This window comes from Balearica regulorum, chromosome 17, assembly GCF_011004875.1.
Source record: "Balearica regulorum gibbericeps isolate bBalReg1 chromosome 17, bBalReg1.pri, whole genome shotgun sequence".
Lineage (NCBI taxonomy): Eukaryota > Metazoa > Chordata > Aves > Gruiformes > Gruidae > Balearica > Balearica regulorum.
In genome coordinates, this window is record NC_046200.1 from 3,302,078 (window position 1) to 3,327,600 (window position 25,523).

A 25,523-nucleotide genomic window follows, 5' to 3' on the forward strand; every position below is an offset into this window, starting at 1 on the left:
TTTCATTTGTTTGATTTTTGACTTTATATTAGTCCTCATGGACATCATACAATCCGAAGAAGGGAGCACTGAGTAGTTTTTGAAGCTATGAACCATGTAAAGGGAGAGGGAAAGAGGAAGCATATGTGAATGTGTGCATCAATCTGAGCTCCTTTCTTTTTCTTTGATTACTTTTTTTTTTTAGTGGCTTGCTTGGGTCAGCACTGATTGAATTTAAAAGAGTATCTGCTTTTTCTGTGGCATCTGCAGTGTCTTGCCCTTTGACTTGTAATTGATGTCTGCACTGCCTTTGTCTTCCTGGGTTGTCACAGTATGCCCAGGAACTCCCTGGGTAGGTGTGGAGTCCCTGCACAAGCGTGGTGGCTATATCTAAACAGTAACAGCTAGTCTGGATGTATTTGCTTTTATTTTTTATTTTTAGCTGACCTCTCTTCAGTTTGCATGCCTCAGGTTGGCGGCCTGCTGCCATTGAATCCCAGCTTTTACACTCATACCTAAATAAACTAAATAAACAAGTAAATAAACCACTAAATAAAGCTAAGTGCTGCTGCTGGGTCTGTAATGTGCATCGCCTCCTCTCTTGACGGGCTGGTGTAGCTTTGTGTGCCAGGGTATGTATGTATTACTCCCAAAGTCAAGCTTGCAATCCCCACTAGTGGCAAAAGAGGCGATTTCAAAACATGCTGAGGATTGTAAGAAAGAAAAGAGACTTTCAGTTATTGTGATCCCTTGGCTGAAGAGGTTAAAGTTGTGGCCACAGCGGTCACTTCTGTAGGATCAGCAGCATTGTTGTATGGAATTCACCATGCCCAGCTGGGCATTGTATCAGTGGGAACAGTGCAAGTACAGGACTTACACTATTCATGGGGTGGTCTAACGACTGACGTAAACTCTCTGATTGGTTTTATTTAACTAACTCATGAAGGTTTTATTTATAGAATTAAAAAAATAAGTGTAGGAGCCCCGAAGAATGTATCCTCAGTCATGTATTTTGCTATGAAAATCTGATGCTATAGACTGGACTGTGCCATAATACGTGGATTGAAAATGTTTGGTTCCCTTCATTTAGTTGCTGTTTTCTCTTCACAAACTATGTTGAAAGGCTTTGGTGTTTTCATCTTGTGTAAAGAATCCAAGTGAAGTTGAAAGCAGCAAAGCTTTTAATTGTGATAGAATTTGTGCATTGAGGTATGGCAGTAAAAAGCGAACATGACAAAGCTCTGAAAAATATTGCAGAGACCAATCTTCATCTGGCCCAAGGTGATAATGCACAAGATCCTAATAGATCATTTCAATATTTGATTTCTGTGATTCTGTCGAATCTTTAAAGACCTGGCTGCTAGCTTTGATCTCCAAGACAAAGGCTGAAAGGAAAACCAAGGCTCTACATATCCCGTTGCTTTCTTTGCTGTGGGAGTAGCTGAAGGTATACCTGATTATTGCTGGGTTTTGCCTGCTCATTAGAAACACCAAAAGAACAGGAGCCGAGCCAAAAATTTCAGTTGCAAATTGAGTGTTTAAAGAAATATGTGTGAAGGTCTCTGCCTCAACTATGAGTTTATAATCATGGTGTCAGTGGAGAAAGATAATAGAATAAATTACATCATTAAATCCCAGATGTTTGCAAGGGAAAAGCCCTAGAAATAGGGGAGTTTGGCCCTGCAAGTGTAGGTCAGCCTTCCCTTGTGCTGCTGACAAGTACCAGTTCTGGAGGAGATGCTGTGTGCCATCATACATCTGCTCGTGGTTTATTCACTAAGTGAATAAAATGTTACGGACTTCATCGTACCGCACTGAAATGAGCAACTGAGCTTTCTTTAACATCAGCGGAAGAAATTAGACCTGCAGAGCAGTATTTCACTGGCTGTTAAGGTTTTTTTTCCACAGGGGAGACACCTAAGCAAGCTTTCTGAAGTTTGGCATCGCAACATTTTACTACTTGTAAGAGTTACTGCAATTCCACAGTGTAGTGGTGCACAGTAAATAGTGTGGCCGCCTTTTCCGAGGCGGAAACTGGGCTGAAAGGTGAAATGACCTGCTTAGGTGCCTGTTCAGGGCAGTGCTGGAAATGGAATTTAGGGAGTCTCAGTTTTGAGTTTTCCTGTAAACTGTAAATGATGTACTGAATGTAGTGAGCCGTGGCCTCTTCTGTGCAGGGGACTGAGATGGGGTGGAACAAGTTCCCTCACTAGTTAATGTAAGCAGGCCTATTTAAATAATTTAAATTCAGTTGGGATGGAAAGGATTACTGCCCGTCAAGCACAAGTAACAGCCATAAGCTATGTAAGGCTCTGTATCTTTCATCTAGCCATTTTAGTTCTGTTAAATACATATGCTGCTGTAGGCCCCAGGAACCTTAAAATGAGAATACGCGTGCCAGGTACTTCACAGAAAGACAAGAACTCCGTTAATCCATACCTCTGGAAGTAGGTGATAATGAAAGGGGAATGGAAAGAGACGCTAATGTTGTAGGTAATGATTATTCTGGGTTTATAAAATGTGATGTTTATATATATTAAAAACTGTACACGTGTTCATAGATGAATACATATAGATATGTATAAATTTCATTCAGTACTCAATCAAGAATCATAAGTAGTGTCTCCACAGAAGAGAAAATTGTGGTGGTGGTGACTGCAGATCAGGTGGGCAAAGGCCGGAGGGAGGGCAGAGACCATGTAAAACTTTGCTTTTACACTAGCGTGCATTTCTTCTGGCGCATGAGCACAATAGTTCCTGAGTTGGCTGTGCAAATGTGTTCAGCTTTTTGTTAGTAGCTACTCAAAAAAGCTGAAAGCAAACCAGATAACTGTCTCTGAGTAACTATTTCCTAGTGGTTTTTTGGTTCATTCCTCCTGCGTGTTTGCTCCCCCTCTCAAACTGATCTGCTCTGAAAATTGTATCATGGTTGAATTCACATTGAACTACAAAGCAAGTTGAGAGGCTCATAGTGTGGTCTGCGGGCAAGTAGGGGAAATTTTGTCTTAATCAATGTACAGTTCTCCATCCTGTGAAAGAAAATTAGCTGTGCAGATACAAAGGAAGGACAAAGCAGCCACACACTGCAGTTCAGAAAACTTTCCATCATTTCTGCTGAATAGGGACCTAGTGTTGCTTTTTCTATAGAGCAACGCTCCATTTGTGTCAAGGAAGTTGTGAAATTGGAGACTGAGAGGAGTTAGGAGGGAGGCTCATTAGAGAAACTTTGTTGTAAAGAGTGCTTCCCAAAATTAAACAGGCTGTTCAAAGGAAGTGCAAAAGTCTGCCCTCAGACTTGCGTATAAGTCTTGATTAAGATGTATGGTTCTCCCTCTGTGCGGGGATTTGTCCTGTGAATGGGAGTGCCATGTTTGGAAGAGCAGAAGAGCTGAGTCAGGAGTCATTAGCTGCAGTATCTCCAGGAGACTTGTGTGGAGAGATAAGAAAGCAGTGAGGTCTTTGCTCTGTTCCTAGTGTCCAAATAATGCATTTTTCAAAATGCAATGGACTAGGCTCTTCTAGGGGAGAGGAGTCAACACTGATCTCATGGGAGGGGAGGTGCTTGTATGAAATATTTCCATTCATTGTAAGATTTCTCCTCTTCTTCCTCATGATTTTTTTTTGTGTGTGTGTGCCCCATAGTGTGATCTGTGCCTGCCTTGCTCTCTGCATTCTGCTTTTTTCCTTTTCATGTAAGTGAGACTGTTGGAGTATTAACCAAAACTGAGTTGATGAAAGCATCGTCATTGTTCTCGTGGTTTGGAAGGCCGATGTTTGTGTAGTTTTATAAAAAACAACTTGTGAACATGCTCTTCAGCCTGTGAGGATTCAGATTGAGGGTACCTCAGTCTCTGGATTCTCCACCCTAAATTCATCACGGGACTCAGATCCACAAGAGACAGTGCATCTCTCTGCTAGCTGAGAGGAGCAGGGGGATCCAAGAGCACTTTGAAGACAGGAGATGAGGATAGCTCCTTGCAGGATGAGGCTGAGCTTGGGTGTTCCTCACAAGTGACTGTAAAATAATTGTATGTCAGTGCTGTTCCATTGATCTGAGGATACAAAACCAAAACCTGTGCTTTAAGGGAGCTGAGTTATGTACCTGGCTACAAACTGTTTCAAGGGGAAAAGTGGAAAATCAGAAAGCAGTGTATGTCAAGGCCAGTGATTTGTCTCAGATGTTATAAGGCTATTTGCAGTATTACAGCAACATGTGTTTGAGATCCAGTCTTTATAAAAACAAACAGTTCCTCCATCATATTGTTTTTGTGGCCAAAACTTGTTTTAAAATCTCCAGCTATTTTTTAAAAACACTTTGTTTTTAAAATCAAGTTCCAAATGTCCTCACAGTCATGCTGTTGGGACTGCCAACGTGCTTCATTGTCTGAAGCTTCTCTGTAATTGGGAAATCTGCTAAGTCAGACCTCAACTAAAATCAGCAAATAAATATTGCCACTGAAAATGGTAACTTCCAAGTGCCTCTAAGCTAGGATGGAGTCAAACCCATGGTCTATCAACAGAGGGGTTTATAAGTACTGTTGGTGTGAGCTGGCCAGACTTCTAGCTGTTGCATTTCTTTTTAAATGTGAGAACTACAAAGACTAGTTCTGGACAATAACAAAAAAAAAAAAAGTGCTGTTTTATTGAAGTGATTCATTCCAATTCTATCTAGCAGGTTTCTCTTGTCCAAGTACAGCACTGGCTCATCCTTTTCTTTGCCTTTTTTTCTTTCTTTTCCCTTGAGCGACCTCTCCTGTTTTCTTTGTATCCCTCTTTCTTTGATGAGGCTACTGTACTGTACAGAACTCATTTTACTCCCTAATCTCATAGCAGCTTGTGAGGAAGTACAGATAAATCCTTCCAGACTTGAGCAAGTGCTATTAGGATACTCTTACCAAACACGAACCAATAATGATAGAGAGATCAACATACTTTGCTGTAAGCAGGACCAGTAGGACTTGACAGGTGGGTTTTTGTTTGTTTATCATGGGATCTATTAGTTCTTTGTGTGACACCAGCAGTCATCTATATTGATCAGAGAAGGTTATGTGATTTCTGAACTGTTCCTCTCTCTGTTCCCTGTTTGCTCAGGGCTAGGAAGAATTACGAAGTTGTGGAGCTGCACTGTTCTCTCTCCTGGGCAGAATTAAAATTAGAAACTAGACTTTGGAGTTTCTGAATGGATTTTTTTCAAGTGAAGGTTACATTAGTGATTTTCTTACAGTCTGAAGGCTCTACCTAATTTGTTGAAAATTGAAGCGGTTTGTAGCAGCTCTGAAGCAACCCTTTGGGACTTTGGCATCCACCGATATTAAGGTGGAACAGTGCATGTATAAAGTGGAAATCTCTCTATATTAAAGTAGCGTATTGCAGACTTTCAGAGGACATTGCTTCATTTAACACGTGCTGGCTTTGTGCCTCTTAAATAGCTTACTGTTTAAGAAGAAAAGCTCCAGGCTGTAATATCAGAAGGGGACGTTGGGACTATGGTTTGGTGTCACTGTATGATTCCCCACAGCAGCCCCAGCACTGGTGCTGGATACACATCCCTTACCCTGGTGTTTGTGGAACTGTGCTGTGAAGCAGGCAGGGAGCTGACCCTGCTTAAAAAAATTATTTAAGCCTCATCAGTTTCTTGAGTATTGGTGAACAGTTTGTATCACGAAACCAGGACCTAGGTCAGAGAGAGGTTAAAACTTGCCCAGTCTTCCTGATAGACTGAAAATAGAAACTTGTCCCTCTAATTCCAGTGCTGTGCTCTGGTGCCAGACCATCTTTTTGTCACCTGAACTTGCATCTAGTTTTTACTATTGCTGCCTATTATGTGCTCTCATATAGTGTCTCTATTCCACGCGCTACCCATTGGATCTAACAACTTGCTTTTTTGCTGCACCAATTAAGCAAGGCTAAATTGGTGTCCTGTTCATTCTCTTTCTTCTCTCCTCACTTCTGGCAGTGCTCTCCAATCCCCCTTCTCTGTGCTGGCACGGGCTTTGCTCTTTTTTGCAGTGAGGTGGTTCAGAAGGTTGAACTGGCAGAAAACTCATGTTATCTTCCTCCTTTGCAGAGAGGGGGAGGAATATATATATTTTTTTTATTTTAATTTTTTTTTAATGCTGATTTAGCTCTCAGCACTAACCGATGCTGGGCTAAAACATGATGGCTGTAGCCTTCTAGCTCTGTCATGAGTTTCCACTGGGGAGCTGTGCATCAGAAGAATGCCTGGTGAGCCTTGATCCACCCTTAGGGCTTCTGTGCAATAAAATAAATAAAAAGAAGGTATTTGATGCTCCTTCTTTATGCTTTTTTTGGCTCTTAGAAATAAAAATGAAATATTAAAACACTTGCCCATGTTTAGCATGTCTGCTGACTTGCCATTTTGCAAGTAGAACCATTTCTATTTTTAGAGTTGAGCTTCCTGTTTGAGCTCTCTTTAAGTTTGTCCTCTGCCTAACTCAGTGAAACTCTTTAAAAAAAATCTTAGTTAAACTGGGACAGTTTTGCTAAAAACAGTCATGTTCGTGTCCGGATATAAACAGCAATAAATCCGCTTTGAGTGAACATTATAATAAAAATTAAACCTCTCAAAAGAATGTATTTCCATGATGTCAAAACATGAAAGTGAAATTGAACTGATGTCTTGATGTGGTCACAGTCATCTCAAAGCCTCTGCCTACAAGTGGATTTAAAAATGAGTTGTTCACATAGGAAAACTAACCAGAATAGCTATTTTGGAATAACTCCCCGTAGTCACACTGTTCTTCTGCAGTAAGCATCCTCTGCTTTAGCTCATCGAAACTAAAAAAGAGATACCTTAGTTCTGGAGGAATAGCACCCAAAATCCTAAATATTTCATGGTAGTTGTTATGCTTTAGTGTCATAATTTACCTTAGTCCAAAATGACCTGCAAGTGTAGCTATGCCTTTACCTAAAAATACGTATTAATATATCAGCATGTTCTGGAAGTCTGATATAATCACAGCTATATACCTCGTAAGATGTCCTCATTAAAGTGTGGATACTAGATGTGTGGTGTTGACAGGACGCCTTTCAATACCAGGCTAGACCAAAGGAGAGCTACAGGATTGCTGATCTAATTCACACGTTAATTGGTAATGGTCATTGAAGGTCTTCTCCCATTTCCTAATTGTCAAGTATCAGGAAATCAAGGCTATAATGTTTCTCATTATTGGCTGATGATGAGGTTTCAGGAAAAGGCAAGTCTTTCCTCCCAGTTCTGGCGGTTCCACTTCTTCTTGTTCTGTGCTGGCTCTTGATCGTGAGGTCTTTGTCCTGCTCCACCTTTGGTGCATGCCCAGCCCCTTAGTCTGAACTGGATTAACTCACCATCAGCAGAAAACTAGAAAATCAGAAAAAGGAAAATATTTTCCTGATATCTTGTCATCTCCATTTGCTTGCCCCACGGTTGGAGGAGTGCCAGGGTCCAAGGGAGAAAAGGTCAGGGCTGCACAGCCAGGACACAGGAGGTGAGACCTTTGAGGAGCCAGGGAGCTTTTGAATCATCGCAGTCATCTCCCAAAACCTCTCCTCGATGGAGAGGCATGATGGAGAGGCATGTTCCGTCCCTCCCAGCCAGATGCTGGGTTTTGGCATGTGTCGCCAGATGCCCTGGGCACAGCTAGCTCTTCTTTCCACTATTGATACTACTGTTGGAGCACATCACCAGAAAGTATAGCTTGGAATTTACAATGAAAATTAGGCCATAAAAACCTAAATTGTCTTTTGGTTGTTGGGGTGTGGTTCTGAGGCAGCTTTCCTGAAAATAAAAGGAGAATAGATTGCACTGATCTCATCAATGCTCCTTTGTACTTGTTTTTAGGAAAATAAAGAACTCTGCTATTGCCAGATTAACATGTCACTTAATGAAATAATTTAATTTCTGTAGGATTCTTACTGTGCAAAGATGTTGTTGATAGTGTAGAATACAATGACACTATAAAATGCTATTAACATGAAACTATTTAATTTTTATAACATTTTTCCTATATTTTGTCTGTTACTGTTAAATATGTTTTATGTTACGACATTTTAGGAAATGATCAATGGTCTTAAAATAGATTTGATAGAAAAATAAAACATGGGATGTTCAACAAAGTTACATCCCTTCCCACTTTTCTCAGAACTTGTATTATTTTCCTTTCTGTAGTTGTTCTTCGTGTGCTAACTCTGTCTTTTCAGCTACCTGGAGACTGCTTATACTATAGGTTAATGCATTTGGATACAGTATAAAAATTAAAAGTAAAATGTTTCTTTGTATGTGGATTTTTTTTTCCCCATGTGGTTTTCACTGGCTGAAATTTCAAAGAATCACTGAAAATTACAGTTTATGTTTTGGGTAGAGGTAAAGATACTAATTGATTCTATATAATGCCACTAAAACACATTATTTGCCCTGAGCCTCTTTCTTTAGTCTAGCCCTGTAGCATTAAGGCTTAAGACTTTTTCCTGCCTTAAGCTCTTCCTGTGGACATGCTCTTAAATACCTTACCTTTTGTTGCGTGAAAAAAACTAATAACATGGGTTATTGCAATTTGGCAGTTTTATACCAAATGATAAAGCTGCAGACACCAAAGAGGGGGAAGGTACGTGTCAGGTACTTGTAGTTTTACATCTCCATGAGAAGGAAATAATTTAACCCCACAGAGGAGGCTCCTGCTCTGGAGCCAGCGTGGCATGTGGGGGTGAACTGCAGGAGGGGGCAGCCACTTGGGCGAGGGGGTGCGTGGAGAAAAGGCAAAGGGGGAGCGGAATGGCTTGGGGATACTTGTTTTGTGGTGGACCAGGCTGTGCTGGGGAAAATGCTGGGTGAGAAAACTAACTGGGAGGTGTGCGGGAGGGATGTGTGCAAATGTCCGAGCTGGACTCTTATTTCCCTTTGTTCTTCTGTGCCCTCTGGTGGATCTGGGAGTGATGGTATTGGTACGTGTCTCTTAACTGAAGTTGTTCTTACTCTGGCTCTGAAATGCAGGGAATGTCGTGAATAGCTCCACTTGAGCAAGGACTTTCTGCTCCGATTCACGTCCCTCCCAGTTAGCATGGGATATCATAATAGTCTCCTTTGGGTAGCAGAAGAATATGTGCTTTCCAGCTCCCAGAGCTGCAGAGGGATTAAATGGGATGCAAGTCGAAGCCTCAGTCTTTAGGTACAATTAACCCGCTAGCGAAGCTAGCAGATTTCCTAAGGCGCTGCCAAAAATCCTGCTTTACAAACCAAGGATTTTTTTTCCTCAGTAAGAAGCATAAAGATTAGAAAGGACCAGCAGGCCTGTCCCTTGGCATTTGAGGTTGGTTTCTGGTTGTAGACACTATATTGTACCTTGGGCACAGATCTTAATTCAGTCACAGAGGGTTAAAATACTTCCTCAAGGTGGCTTTATCCTCTTAATGGACAGGCTTGCTAATCATTCTTACAGAAAGGACATTTCGTCTTTCCTCTGCCGTAGGAGAGTTGCACCTTTTCCTGTCGGTGGTGCGCTGGGGAAGAGACAGCAGCCTAGAAAATGCTGGTGTAATTTTCACCTCTGATTCACACCTCCTGCGCATTTCTCATATTCCACTGTGTGGTTCAGTTTGCTTTGCTTATGGACCACCTCTTCCTTCCACTGTTCCTTACATTAATGCTAAATCCACGTCAGGGGAAAGGATGGGCTGTTGTGAAGACTGGAGTCTGGTAGCCTGGATAATGCAAGTCTTAAGCTGTTTCAGGTCAAGGCAGGGGAAGGCAGCACTTCACCTTATTAGAAATGGGAAATGGCAATTGTTGGACCCCAGAGGAGATTATTACAGTCCCAGAATTTCCAATTCACTGTTGTCTCTCTGGCAAATCATTACAATACCCTATAAGCACAGTAAAGTGTGGGTGCAAATTCTGCAGGGGAGATCGATGAGAGCTTTGCTGAACGACTTTGGAGCCTGAGCCCGTCACTGCTGAAGTCTCTGGGGTGGACTGGGTGAAGCTGTGATTTGTGAGAGCATTTGCTGATGCAGGGAAGGTGCCTGTGTAACTGCATTCATGAAGTGCAGTTCTCTTTCTGACTAGAGGACAAGGTTTACCTCCTTGTTGCTTTCAAAGTAATTTTGCCGAGAAGCCCAGAACAGAGAGGAGCAAATCTCCATACCAAACCAACTTGTACAGGGTGGACAGTGGGAGGCAGGGATGCTGCACAAGGCATTTTTCCTCCAGGTGTTTGTTTCTATGTACAAAAAATAATGATATTGCAGCATATAGCAATGTTGTATGATTTAATCTGTTGAAACCTTTACAGTATTTTGGTCACTAGGCCTCTAAACAAAGGGAACAGATATTATGTATGCTATTCCCCCCTTAATTGTACTGTGGATTTTACTAATATGTGGGCTGGACTAACTTGATTTATTTTTAAGGTTTCAAAAGTGTAGTTCTAAAGTAGCTCTTCCTGATTGATTTGATTTTCCAGCTTACATCTCTGCAACTGATTCTTCCCTCTCTTTCTTGCTTTTGTCTGTTCCTCATGTGAAAGATGGCGCTAGCTTGTTTCTTCGTTACTGTCTTTGTGATCCTTTGGGGATTCACTTGTGCTTGATGAGTAAGCAGCAGTAGAGGAGGAAGACGTTTCTTCTTTAGGCTGTAAAATCCCCTCCGGTGAACCCTGGCATCACCACTTTGCCTCTGAGTCACATCTGCTACGCGAGAGGAAACAATGCCTCTTAATCCCACACAAGCGTTCTCCAGTCAAGAGTTATACTGGAAAAAAAAATCCTGGGAAGCCAAGGATGAGGTGATGCATGTTGCACTGAAGCTTCCCATGTCAGCAGTAAGAGATGCTCTTTGCCAGCTAGGGATCCAGGTATACGTTAATCCATGCGCAGCGAGTGATGAGCTGAAGCGGGGAATGTGGTTCGTATGAGGGCAAGAGGCTGCCAGGGTCACTGAGATCCTGCTGGGGCTCAGTCTGCTGCATCGGGCTTGATTGAGTGGGAGTCCCTTCTTAGGGGATGGGGCGAGAGCGTGGCAAGAGAATGTCTAGGAAATGGTTAACAGAAATGGTGCATCAAGTAAGATGCATGTCGGAGATGTTCAGAAATCCGGCCTGACCTGAGATCGCTCAGCCTGTCACTGCTTTTTTGGAGCCTCTCTGTGCTTCTTTCCCTTGTTCTTTACCTGTCTCCCCTTTTGGATGATACTTTTTAACCTTCTCCTAGGGGCAGGAAATAGAAGAAAGGGCTGAATCTTGTCAGGAAAGAAGAGATAAAGTTGGCAGTAAGCCAGAACCACTAGGAAGTGGGCAGTGAGCACCAGGCTGTTAACCTGTAATTATATGTCTCAAATTTTGCGAGCTGCACTCCAGGAATCATTATGTATGGGCTTGTTTGATAGTACTGTGGTTTAAGAGAAAAACATCCCCTCAAATTACTCTTTAATTTCGAAGTCAAGAGACTATCAATTCAAATCTTAGCTCTTCTGCCTGTAATTGGTAATCGTGTACATTTAACAAACCTGCTATTGAACTGGGCCTCATATTTTTAATTCATCAGGTAACTGCTGATTTTTCTTTCAGAAAGGATAATTGAGAGGCTGTACAAGGTCACTTCCAGCAAAGCTGAGATCAAACCTAGACTATAATATGGCAGATCCCAGACTCTGCCACGCAATCCTTCAGATGTAATTTTTGGCTATCTGTGTGCGTAACCCCTCTGGGCTGTAGCCACTGTTTTAATCCCAGGCACTCGAAGCCAGAAATCAGGCTGACTTTTATTCAGGGGCTGTTTAACAGGACTTCACCCCAGTTACTAACCTATTGAATTGAAAAAAAGACTTTTTCTCCTAGATAGTAAGGTAAACAGTTAAAAAACCAACAACAACAAATCCCAACCCCAAACCAGATTTTCTGTATTTTGTTTCAACCATGCAAATACCAAATTTAAGGACCCTTGTGCTTTTTCACACATAACTAGACTTTCTTCCCATCCTGCCTCAAGGTGGCAACACTATGTACCGTCCCCAGCTCAGACTAGGGATGAAATCCTGTTCACCGCTTGTAGTGAAGAGTTTGACTGATGGGCCAGTGGGACTATTCCAGATTTACACTGTATAAATTTTTCTTTTTGATTACAAAGCTTTATGGTCTTGAGTTCCTTTCCAGAATCATTACCACATCTGTCACTGTCATTGCTATCAGTGGCTAAGGATGTTTTTAATGGAGTGATGGTAATCCAAACTATCATTCTTGCTGAAATACCGCTCCCAAGCACACAATAGGCCAGGTGCTGTAATTATTAATAATTCCCTCTGATGGCATATATCGGCCCTCCATTTTGTTTTAATGCAATTTATTTTGAGTTATTTCTTCGGCAGTGAAAATGGTTTTGGAGTGATTTTTTGGAAGCGTTGCAAGTTTGTTTGCTGGAATCCTTCTCTCCTGGAAATGAGGCATGTCTCTCATGGGCTCCTGTTCACTCGCACACAAATGAACTGCTAATTAGGATGATGAAATTGCTGGGAGAGGTGAAACCTTCCAGTTGGCCGAAGAGAAGATTGTGGATTAATCTGCGTAAAGCTGAAGGCTCCACTAAAACTGCTGTTCAACATTCTGGTGTTAATGAGACTTGTATGTCTGCCACTCGAGAAGCTGAAAGTATGTCCTGTAGTTTTTGTTGAGAGATCCAAAGTGGGGGCTCACTCTTCAATGGTATTTAGTGCTTTCGTCTCCACTGACGACGACTGGAATTGGGAATACTCAGCAATCTGTATAAGGTGTTCAGCAGTTTATAGCATCCAGTGATACAAGGCAGTTTACTTTTTATGGATAATTTTTGTACATGAATAAAAGCATCTTGAGAGGCATATGGATGTTTAGAAAATTGCAGAGTATGATGTGGAAAGCTATTTGTCTTGCGTACCCCCTGCTACCTTATTATATTGCTTCTTCATAGATTTTAACGTACTCGTGCTCATGTCAATCCATGTAAAGGAGGAAACTCTCCATCTCTCTGAAGCAGAAGGATACCAATTGACTTGTTCGGTGTCGTACTGGGCACAAAGTCCACTTCTAAGACAGTTCCCTGCTCACTGTTTGAGCTGCTCAGGACCTGTGGATGGAGTGATGCTGGTCTCTCGTCCTCTAGTAACAGTTGCCCTGCAGTCATTGATAATTTATACATATATATATATAATTTTATATATATAGATAAATCAAAGGTAAATGTTTTGAGAGTGTCTCTGTGTTTGCAGGAAGCCGACGGATAGTGGACGTGATGGATGTGAACACGCAGAAAGGTGTTGAAATGAGCATGTCTCAATTTGTGAGATACTATGAAACACCAGAGGCCCAGCGTGAAAAACTCTACAATGTCATCAGCCTGGAGTTCAGTCACACGAAGCTGGAGAACATTGTCAAGCGCCCTAATGTGGTAAGGGATCCTGTGGTGACGGTGTTTATTTTCAGCTTCTTCCCAGTTAACGGTTGCTTTGTGAGAAATAAAACATGGAGTTTTAACAAGGTGATGTGAAGCACCCATAACTCCTGTCCATTTAGTGTTAGGATCTCATTTTTACCTAGGTAGAAAGCTGGTCTCCTTGACAGTGGAACTTAATTTATAGGAATTAGGTACCTCATGAGCTCTTAATCATGAAATTTGCACAGATACCCAGTTCCTTGCAAGGTAGTTAGGGGAAATTCCATCCAAAATTAAACACCTGTCTATTGTTTTTCCTCCTCTAAGGAGGAGGAAATTTAAAGCTATTATCAGGAAGCTAAAATTACTTATATAGGAACCCTCCTATTAACTAAAAAAATGTTCAGGGGGCTCCAAAGCAAAAAAAGTTGAAAACACATGTATTAAATGTAGAAATTTATACATCACTAAATCAGCATAATTACTGCTCTGCCACAGTTGGCACTGTCAGAGGAAGGGGGTAGATTTGTACACATTTTTAAAGGTAGAGGGCTCTTGTGATTTTGTTTCCTGATGGAGTCACCAGCAGTGAAACCATGACCTTGTTAATAAAGATGATTTCATTTATCACTAAAACATATCCATGTGTGGGTGAGAATTAGTGCATCAACTGAGTAATACACAGGGATGGAGGAAATGGCATTGGAGGTTTCAGAGTGTCTCCTCAGGACACTCAGCAGAGACTTTGGGCATCAGTCCTCTTTGATCAGGGAACAAAGGGGCTTCTCAACGCAGAATGCGTGTGCTGGTTGTTCTCTCTGTATCTGCTCGTGGACTGGATGTTCAAGGCACTGCTGGGCGTGAAACTATAGCTCTATGATGTTTTGTTTTCAGACACTTTTCTCCTCATTCTACATGCTCTTCTAGTGATACCAGCAGTTGGGGACACCTCCTGCTGATGTAGACAACATAAACAGTGCACTTATGCCTGAACAGATTAAAAATAGATGGCAGCTCTAACTGTTGATTTGTAGAAGTAATTCTTAAGTAGGCTTTTGTGTTCTGTTATGCACATATCACAAATAGAATAATAAGCACATATTTAGAAGTTTGTGCAGGTTTTTGCTGTCGTTCAGACACTAGCAGGCAGTTTGGAAGTGCTCTGGGGAGTTTCTGGTGTTCAGCTGAACCCGGTTTTCCCAAGCACATTGTGCTCAGTGAGCTTTTAAAACATCTGTGCAAATTTCCTGAGTGCTCAGGACTGAAAAATGCAATTAGGTACCTGTTACCACATATAAATGAATACCTCATATCTGTTTAATGTGGCCTGGGTGCACAGTTGTTTGTAAAACCAGGAATGTTTAGATCTCACCAAGAGAGATTTGCATTCCCATTAGATACTTGGTAATAGGAGAGAAGGTGCCATGGGCTAAGAGAAAGTCCAGTGCATAAAGTCAGATACTAGTTGAATACTGTATTTGTATGAGTGGATCCCTTGAATTCTGCAGAGCTCTTTCAGCCCACATAAGGCAGAAATGCTTGATTCATCTTCCCTGTTGTGTAAAGACTGTAGGTTGCAGTATCAGGATGTGGGAATTATTTCAGAATCAGGGCAGTAACCACCAATTTTGTTTTCGCATACAACTGTGATCTTCGTGCAATTGGTACCATTTCTACTGGCTGTGTTATCTCCCTTTGCCTCTTCTCAAAGTACCATGTGTTATCAACAGTACCTGCTGCAGATGGAGAAACAGATAGCGGCCAGCCGTAATCTGCAAGAATTTCATGTGCTAATTGCCATATTATGAACATCCTCTGGGGATACAGTTGTTTGACTCATACAAATAACATTCTTGGGTGGGTCTTTAAAAAGATTTAGCAGTCAGGAGGCTAAGTGGGCTGCTAACCCTCACTGAATTGGACTTCATTATTGCTGCATGCGGTCAGGGGACAGCTTTGTCCCCAACACAGGTCTTACAGTCCTTATTGACCCATAAATGGAGGTTCATTCACACATCATGATTTTTTAAGCTGGGTCGGGATGTACAGCCACACTGTGGCCAAACGCAGCACTACAGCCTGCCTTGTTGGTCTTACCAAGTTGACTGGTGTTTTGAAACCTGGCTGTCATGGTTTAACCCGGCAGGCAGCTAAAACAACCACACAGCCGCTTGCTTGCTCCCCCCTGCCCCAGTGGGATGGGGGAGGGAATGGAAAAGAAAAAACATAAAACTCATGGGTTGAGATATAATTTAATAGGACAGAAAAGGAAGAGAATAATGACGATAATGATCACATACAAAACAAGTGATGCACAGCACAACTGCTCACCACCCAAAGCTGATGCTCAGCTAGTTCCAGAGCCACACTGCCTCCTGGCAAACATCCAGTTATATACGGAGCATGATGCCATATGGTATGGAATATCCCTTTGGCTGGTTTGGGTCAGTTGTACTGGCTGTGTCCACCCTCGGCTCCTTGGGCCCCCCACCTTCTTGTTGGCAGGCCAGTATGAGAAGCTGAAAAGTGCTTGACTGCTTGGTAGCAACTAAAATATTAGTGTGTTATCAACATTATTCTCATCCTAAATCTAAAACACAGCACTACCAGCTGCTAGGAAGAATGTTAACTCTATCCCAGCTGAAACCAGGACACCGGCACACATGATCCGCTTGCATAACCAGAAGGGACTGCTCTGGGTATCTACCACAGGCTCCATCATAAAACAGACCAAAGGAGTCCCAGGCGCATTCCTTGCTGTGGCTGTGATGCCGTTCGTGCTCTGGCACCCAGGGCCAGAGCCGCGTTTCAAGGTCCCTGAACAATCTTCAGTTTCTATCTCTTCCTCACCTTGCTGGCAGTATGTTTCCAATTGCTCAGCTTTCACTGTTTTCTCCTGCCCACGCTTCCTAAAAGTTTCGCTTTTGGACAAGAACTTTGGTGAATTTGTATCCAAGTAGAATGATGAAGGAAATGCACAGTAGGCAATAATGTAATTACTCAAATCAGAGTTTGGCCAGAACAATAGTGTTAATGTTCCTTGAAATGTAAGGTATTGGAATGGTACAATCTCTTTCATGTTTGTATTTTAATGTTCATAAATGCAATTTCTAGGCTATTGGCTACAAAAATACATTTGAATACAGGCAGCAGGTGATGCTGCAAGAGAAGGTGCTCACAGGTGCCCACAGGTCAGAATTTGCACCCAGTTAAATTACCTGCAAAGCTCCCCTTGCTCTGCGTTGCAAAGGGCTGAGTTGTAGTGATGAATTGCTGTACCTTAACAAGTTGAGGCCATAGGACTTTTGCTGAACCACAAAGTTCTTGCTGTCTGTGAGGTCTGCTGCTGTTAGAGTTGGAGTTTTAACCAACAGGAGTATATCCTACTGTGTGTTCAGTAACTAACAGTTGATTTTGGTGGGGCTTTCAGGTGGACTTAGTCGACTGGGTGGATAATATGTGGCCACAGCATTTGAAGGAGAGACAGACGGATGCTACCAATGCTATTTCAGAGATGAAATACCCCAAAGTGAAAAAGTAAGTTTGTTTAAGTATTAAAAAAAGTTCTAATCTTGACCTCCTTGATTAATTCCTTTTGAACTCCAAAGCTGGTGGGAGAGGAAATAATGATTTATTTATTTTTCAGTGAGTAGGAAGGGGGGTTGGTGTCGTTGACCTGCTTGAGCTGTGTAATACCTACTGATGGACTGTACCAGCTTTTAAGGAGAACAGTTTTGTATTTGAGAACTTTATGGACACTTCATGTTCTTAAAGCCTGTGGTTGGAATCTTTAAAAGGAATATTCTGGGGTTTTATTCTAAATACTAATTTTAAAAGTTCTCAGCGCATTTTATTCTAAATATTTTAATTGAGAGATAATCTACAGTTTGCTAAATACAATCTTTAATCAAATCCCTTTGAAAAGTGCATTTTTATTTTTCAGTTTTGAGCAACTCTGTTTTGAAAATGGCAGACTGACCTTACATAGTATATTCTCCAAAAGCGCTACCCAAAGAAATCATGTCACAGGATACAGATACGTCATACGGTTCACACAGTATAATCCAAGTCCTTCTGTGGACTGGGTTCAGATCCTTCCCAGGTTCTAAACTACTGTGGCTGAAAAGTTATTAGCTGAGATGGGTTTTGTGAAATGAACTTGAAGTTCACTTTTAATAGGTGTGTGGCTGTCCAAGTTTACTAGTTTACTTTCCTGTTGACTTTTTCAATGACAAGATCAAATATCGGACTGACTACACAGGCTGTGTTTCTTGTTTCGGTGAACACACTCGGACAACACAAGAGCAGTTTGTCCTGCTTCTGTCTACCTTGGCTCTAGTTTCTGGGCGAGTTGTGATAGTATAACCTCACCTCACTGTTTCTTCTGTTTGAGTGTGTCCCTTGAAACTGTTTTTATGTGATGATTGGAAAAAGGAACTACTTTGGAGACCTGAAAATATGCACTGTAAATTTCACAGGTACAACAGGTACAACTGAGATGGGGTTACTGTTAATGATGTAATAGCTATTGACCTGTGTGGCTGGTGAACATATACAAAGGAGTGTGCAGTCAGAAAGTGCGGCATTTACTCCCATTCTGTAAAAATAAACATTTGGGAAGGTAAAGGTCTCCCTAATAGAAGAGCCTCAGTGACAGGCATCTTGGGGAGGCCTCATGATATGCTCAGCACCATTGATTTCAGTGGAAGCTAAAGATACTCTGTCCTTCTGAAAGAAAGCAAGCTGCTTGTTAGGGTAACTAGATACAGATAGGAGTGCCAAATTTCACGTATGCATTTGGAAATGTCCTAAGTGACATGCCTAAGGTCACACAATAAGCCAGTGGCAGGGCAGAAAATAGAAGCCAGGCAACTTGCATCTCAAGTGGTTAGTCTACCAAATATCATTATTTATAATATGCTAGAGCTAAGAAACTGAATCATGATTTAGGATTCAAGATTCATGGATTGTACAAGGTAAGAAGTAAAGAAAGCGGTCCCTTCCTTAGAGCAGGCACGTTCCAGGTGCTGAAAAAAATGCAACAAGTAAACAAAGCAAGGCAGAGGTGGTTTAAAGGATAAGGTAGCAACATGACTAACAGAATTCAGCAGAAAAAGCAGAGTACATTCTTGCAGCTCACTACTTGCATCATGAAATGCCAGATGGTAGGTTTCAAAGAGGGATTTTAGAGAAGTAGCAATTTAACAGATTTTGACATGGAGCTTTTCCCGTATGTGGGGGATGGCCTGGTAGAAAGGAAGGAGATGCCTGATGAAGAAGCAGACACAGAGCCATTGAGGTTGCTGTCACTGGCAAAGTGAAGGTGGAGGTTGACAGCTTGATAAACTAGTAGATGTGATAGGTAGAGGGAAGCTAAACAGTGAAAGGCTGTAAGCGCTTGAAATGTGACAATAGAGTTTGATGTGGGGAAAAGGAGTTGCCATGCGTGAGAGTTAAAGGCAAGGGTGATGCGGCTGGAGCGATAAGGGTGAGGATGTTGATAGTGAGGATCGTCTAGCATAAAGACTAGAGAAAGCTGGCTTACAGCACTGTTGGCACAAAACCCTCATCAGTCTGAAGAAGCAACAAAGATAAAAGCAATAACAAACATCAATAGTCTAGGAGCACAAGAGAAGTTGTGCTGGATCAGGAGAAAGATCTGCGGTGCTCAGGAACCTGGCTGCTGTTGGCTGCTGTCATAGATGGCCTGGCAGGAACGTTAAGAACATAAAGTGATGCTGTCCCTTAAAATTATCTTCTGAACTTCCACTGTCTGCAGTTCAGGCAGGGGCTATCCTGAGGTAGAAGTAGTTTGTGTGTGTAGTAACTCAAGAAATTTCTCTTCCATGAACTTGTCCAGTGTCAATATGAACTCCCAAGGATGGAGAAAGCTAATCTCTTGAGAAATTCAGATTGACCCTTTCTTGTATGGATACTAGTCCCAGCTATTGCTGTGTGAGTACCCAGAGGGTATGAGCTCTTATTAAAGAGATCGTGTTCAATTGTGGAGCTAAATGTCAGTGCTGTCACTTGTTTCATGCTGCCCATTCTTCTATGTGAATCATCAATATTCATATGCTTTATTAATGACTGTTGTTGCTCAGAAATGGGATTGTTTTATTTCATTCTTGTTCTTAGCATTCTCATAATACTAAGAGTTTGCAGTATGCGATACCCACCATTAACGTGTTCCCTACAAACAAAAAGCACTCCAGCGAAAGCGTTGCGGTTTTGCAGACACAGATGGCATTACCAGACACAAATGTCTGTCTTGGCTCCTGCACGTCAAGTTCCGTGCTGGGAGTGAAGTTAGAGAACGCTCCATCTGCTGCGCTGCTTCAGTTACCAGGAGCACTACGCGCGCTGGAGACCACCCTGGCTTTCACTTGGACTTGCACCATTAACTTTTTTAAAAAATTCTGGGTAATGAGGTTATTTTTTTTGTCTGTAAGTAAATGACTACTTACCTAATAGGAGCCTTAGAGGACTGAATTAAGTGGAGAAATGGTAAAAAATATGTAAAACTTTCCAAGTACTACCTCTTAAGCAGTAAGACAACATGAGAAATTAAGGAGATGGCTAGCTGAGATTGTAGTGTGACGAACTTCAAACTGATATAAGTTGGCATTGCCCCTGAAAAAACAGTCCCATGCCCACATTGTCCTATCCTCATTGCTAGAACACACTGTTGTGCAGCTGCAGAATGAACTGGACTGAGCTGAAAACCGACTCAGAGTTAAAGAAGAAAAATTGGTTAACTTTCAGGCCATCCAAACCACCACATGGCTGCGTAAATGGTTGTGCCAACTGAAGGGCAGTGCAGAAGTGTGGAAACAATCATAGCAGTGGGATCATTGACAGACCCTTTCTGCAGTTCACGCAAGGTCCAGGGCCACAAGATGCCGGGTGAGCAGCTCATTGCTACCAAGGAAGCCTGCTGCTGCCTCCCTTCTTACACATCCCCGTGTGCAAGTTCCTGCGAAGGGCCTCACAAACATGGGAGCCTGACTGAGGGAGGGCAGCGTGTGTAACCAGGAGCCAGGGCAGGAGGAAAAGGCAAGGCTGTTCCAACATCGGCTTTTAAGGGCAGAAGCCTGTTATATTGCTTCAGATGTCTGTGGTGCTGCAAATCCTAAGAGTAGGAAACTGTACTAAAAGGAAACTGAACTGGGCTCCGAACTGCTTCCTTTCGTCATGGTGCACCATAACCATTTTCAAGTAGCTCAAAACAAGCCTGGATTTACTTCTCTGTTTAAATTCAACCTGGACTGAAGCAATCTGGATACAGTTGAACCTGAACTTAACAAACAAGTACTAATTTGATTTCTTGTTTATCAAAACAGATAGCCTTGCTGAAATTATTATCCTCTTTATTAGGTTTTGTGTTCGTAGCCTTGCAAGGTTATTTGCAAAGCAGTGGCACAGAAACAGCAACTGTGCCAGGACATGATGGCTATAGAAATAGTAACAGGCACTTCTAACAACTTGATAAAGTTTGTGCTATGGAACAAATGAAAACGAAAGCCTCGGTCACTACGACACCCTTTTTGCCTTCAAAATTCTTCCTATTACTTAAAAAGTCTAGAACAGGCCTTTATATTGCTACTGTTCTTCAATTAAGGATGGGGTATCTTGTATGAAACATCTACCTGTTCACAAAAGGATGCTGCTTTGTTGCACTCAGCCCTGTTTCCCCTCGCCTCGGCTGTTACTCAGCCATCCATTCCTTTCTATTCATTCCTTTACTAAGTAAGGATGGATTTAAACAGATGCTAAAATGCTCTGCTGAGCTGTGGTCTAATTGGAAGCTGAGGGTGTGCCTCTGGAGACAGAGATTGCCCTTTGAATTGAGGGAGCTCGCAGGTCCCACAACACAACCTGGTGCTGTTTATGCGTGTGAGATACTTGTATGTGCTTTTTATGTCATTTGTGAATTGGTTTTGATACAAAACCACTCTACAGAAATAATTAAGTACAAGAAAATTAGACCAATAAGCGCAAGTTCTCATTAAAATTTTCCAAGCTAGCAAGGTAAATAAAATGTAATGTCTTCAAGTCAGTGTGTTGGTCTCAAATCCTCCTTTGCGCAGAGCTTGGAGGACTTGCAGCGTCACACGTGTAACTGAAATAAGCACCAGTGTTTAAAATTGTTTGTGGTGAGCCTGGAGCTGAACAGCCATGTCACAAGGATGGAGAAACGAGTCGTGTTCTGATACTAAAATGCTGTTCCAGGGGCAGACGGGCCTGGGTCACTGTGACTTTGCAGCTTGGTTCATTTCCTTATGGGAGCAGGCACCTTCTCAGAAATTTAAGCTTCCAATTAAAAAAAAAAACAACCAAAAACCAACAAACCAAGAGGCCTCTTCGTTCTTAAAGTTCAAAGGTAACCTTCCCAGTGCTAGCTGAACATACACCGCAGCAACGAGGTTTGGAGGCAGCCTGAGATGGTAGCTGGGTGCAGTTCTGCTGATCCTCTATGTGGGCTGTTCGTGCCAAAATCTGACGGCCTGAAGGTAAATAACGCTTTCCCTGTGAAGTCCCCACACGCGGCAGTGGCACGCTCAGGTGTGAACCCACCCTGCTCACCGGACGTTGGTGTTTCACCTCGGATGGGACCTGGGCAAGGCTGGGACAAGGGAAGTGTTGCCACTTTGGTCCCAGCACTATCTGCGAGCGTCATTTGCAGTCGCTTCACAAAATCTCTGGTGCAGACGGGAGGTGCGTTGCGGAAAATAGGCTTTCTCTTATCTGGGTGTTGTTTTTGTCTGACTGACTCAGATTGTAACCCCCTCAGGGCAGGAACCAGGTCTTTCATGTGCTTTTGAAGTGCCTGGTGCGCTCACCGTGTTTAATGATGAGTTACTATTTCGTCTTGATAGGTGGTGGTTTGCTTTTACTTCAGACTGGAAGCGTTGAACTGTCTTTTACTGGAAGCGCTGGTTACCACAGAGCCGGCCTGCCCCGCTCCTGAGGGGGGGAGCAGGGCCCGGCGCGTCTGTGCCCGCGGGAAGGCTGCGGGGCTGGTGGCGGAGGCTGGGCCCGGGCAGGGCCAGGGGCACGCATCCCACCCTGGCCTGGGCTCCGCAGGGCCCCTCCATGGGCAGAGCCGGAGGTGGGTGCTGCAGGGGCCCGGCCTGAGGAGAAGCCCTTGGCCGGTCCCTCCCCGCGGGGAGCCCCGAGGCGGGGGGCCGCCGGCTACGGGGGGCTGGGGTGGCCGAGTGGGGCCGGGGCGGGGCAGCAGACGGGCCGGGCGGGCTGGCCCCGTGTCTCCCGGGTGACAATGGTTTCTTTTGTCTTGCGGCGTAATTTGTGGCTTTCGGTTACAGGGCCCCAGTGTGGGAGTGTTGCTCAGTGCGGGTCAGGCCGTTAGCGTGAGGAGTCGCCCAAAGGTAGCTATTGTTTCTTGCCGTCTCCCCTCCAGCTCCGGCTTCCAGATACTGTGAGACGAGGCCTGGGAGAAGGGGACCCCGGGGTGCCGGGATGCTGCCGGAGGCCACCGCAGCCTCTGTCGTCCGACGCCTGGGAGCACCTCTCCCGCCCTGGGGGAGAGGAGAGAGGGAGCGAGCGAGCGAACGCACAGAGCAGGGCCTGCTCCTTTTCCCCGGTTTGGCACTTGCAGTTGGCTCATGGGTTTGTGGTATTCGGTTTCAGGCTTAGGGATTTCAACCAGCCGGCGCTGCTCCTGGGAGGAAGGAAGAGTGAGCTATACTTTTCTCATTGGCCCGAACAAAAAACAGAAGCCTCTGCTGGGGTTTGGGAGTGGTTTATGGGCTGAGCTCAGTGGCAGGGGAGCCCTTGCAATGCCAGAGGGAATAGAGCCGTATGGTGCGCTGTACCTATTGCGAGAGAAAAGGAGCTAAGCTCAGGGTAATGCTGCCTCTGCGTGTGCTCGCGCGTCTCCCCGAGTTCATGTGCATGTACGTTGCGCCTCTGCGTTCCCCTGCCCGTGTGTGTGCCTACGCGTGTGTGCGTTCGCATCCCGGCGTGTCTGTCGCTGTCTTTGTTTCTCTGTTTGCTTGCGGGTTTGTAGCTATGCGTGGCGAGTGCATTGTGGGTTTGCCTGGGAGTGTGGTATCTGCGCTGGCTTATGGAGCGGTGTGTCTGTGTTGTTTCTGTGTTCCCAGCTCTCTGTGTTTGCTTAGTGGTTTAGCTTCGTTTGTATCATCTCCCTCTCTTTTTTGGGCATCTCTGTGTTTGTTCTTCCCTGTGAGTTTGCAGGTTACTCCATATTTCTTCGCATCGTTTCGCTCTCAAATTTCCCCAGATTTTTTTGGGGAAAGTTCCCCTTTCCTCCGCACTACAAATCATTCCTCCAAAATAACAATACATTAACTTGAACAATTTCAGGCTTGTGGAGAGCATAAAACAAACTCTTCAGTGGGGAAGGGAAGCTCCCCCACGACACATTACAAGCAGCTGCATGTTTTAAAACCCGAACTGAGGCTGTGCAGGGAGATAAAGTGGAGTATGCAGGGATTGGATGTGGTAGCAGTTGTGAAAAAACAATTAAAGTTGGGGCATCTTTTGCGTTGCCTGTATTTTCAGGGTGTAACTCTAGTCAGATTGTCTCCCCCTGCCCTACTTGGGATTGTGTTCCTGTAACCCACTTTACCTGCTCTGGCCCAGAGCGCTGAAGGCAGAGAGCTGCGACCAGTGGGATGTAGTTTCTAGATTTCTTTCAACATGGATGCTGTGTTTTGGCTTTTTTTTTTTTTTTCCCAGTTTTTTTTTTTTTTTTTTTTGCTGTGGGGTGGGTTTTTTTGTTACGAAAAAACCTGAAAAGTTGAGTCGTTCCCCAAATTAGCAGCTGTTAGTGATGAGAAGCTGCTTGCTGAGGTTGGAGCTGAGCGGTGTATAAGATTAGCTGTGGCATGGAGCTGTGCTGGGACCATGTGACTGCGGTGTACATTGGAAGAGGAAGCTGTAGAGGTCAATGCAAAGGCATTGTGCCAGACTCTGGCAACAAGGGAGATTGCTATATGGCGGAAGATCGCTTTTTCAGGCTCCTGAGCCTTTCGGTAGCTCTTTGGGTTGGACAAAAGCAGCCCTGTAAGGTTAACAGCACAAATTAAATATGGAATGGCTTGTTTGTGGATGGAAAGAAAAACTGTTGTGGGTTGGGTTTTTTTTCTTTTTTTTCCAAATGCTTTCTGGGTTTTTATTAATCACCATATGTGGCTCTTTCACTAAACCCACCTTTATTGGAATGGAAATTGTTGTGTTTAGAGGAGTTTCAAGAAAACAGAGGGAAAATAGGGAAAAACAAGGGGGGGAAGTTGCATGTTCACAGTTATATCTGCCTTGGTGTCTCCTCATAAAACTAAATTTTAAGCACCTTGATTTGACAGAGAATTCAATCCTGTTATTTCCTCTCTGAACACAAACAGATCGACATCTTCAAGTTTAGATTATTGACTACTGACGAATAAATAAAACCGGGTAATGCTTAGGCCATTTATGCTCTTTCAGAAAAATCTTAATATGAACGGGTAATTGTTGGTAGGTAGCACTGCCTTAGAAAATTTGTGTTAGTGTGATGTATTTTACATCTGACCTTTTTGAAACCGAAAATAATTGATTCCATAAGGATTTAAATTTTTTACTTTAAAACAACATGAACCTCTAATACTCAACACTGCCCACAAACTGAGAATTTCCATGTTGTTTTTTTGTTTCATGAGCAATTATTCAATCTGTGACTTTTTGCAGTTTGGCTGGAAGAAAGGCGACTTCCTTTCTGGGCTTCTTTTATTGTTTTTAAATTCTATCTGACTTGTAATCAACAACATCTTGGTAGAGAAAACATAAAAGGAGAAATTAAAAAAAAAATGTATTTGGGAGGGAAGGACTCATATTTTGAAATGGAGCATATTGAGAGTCTAGACAGCTTCTTGGCTAGCTGTGATTTTTGAAGCATCTGAAATACCCCAGGGGCAGAAAAAGCTCTCTTCCTGCTTCTGAAGGATTAAAAAAATATAAATAAAAATTAAAAAAATCCAGAGTGGGCAAGAGGAGAGATGTGTAATTGCACAAGGAGAGGTTTTAATTGTGAGATAAAGGCGCAGGACCTTTTTTGAAGCCCACAAATTGACTGTCTTCATGACAGCATTGCGTATCATTCTGTCAACTCCGGCTCGGGATGTGGTTGC

At 43.1% G+C, this 25,523-nt stretch overlaps 1 protein-coding gene across 8 annotated transcripts in view; it reads left to right on the forward strand.

Annotated features, from left to right (window-relative positions):
• The window catches only part of KDM2B (lysine demethylase 2B), a 125,956-nt gene that overhangs the window by 22,614 nt on the left and 77,819 nt on the right, over nucleotides 1–25,523 (forward strand). For 7 of the 8 annotated variants that reach the window (XM_075770120.1, XM_075770119.1, XM_075770116.1 and 4 more), the window contains 2 exons: nucleotides 13,211–13,389; nucleotides 16,805–16,911. In XM_075770120.1, coding sequence (XP_075626235.1) covers nucleotides 13,211–13,389; nucleotides 16,805–16,911 — 286 coding nt within the window. Of the gene's footprint in view, nucleotides 1–13,210; nucleotides 13,390–16,804; nucleotides 16,912–23,128; nucleotides 23,242–25,523 lie in introns of those variants that run through there. The other variant, XM_075770124.1, reaches the window with a different exon arrangement.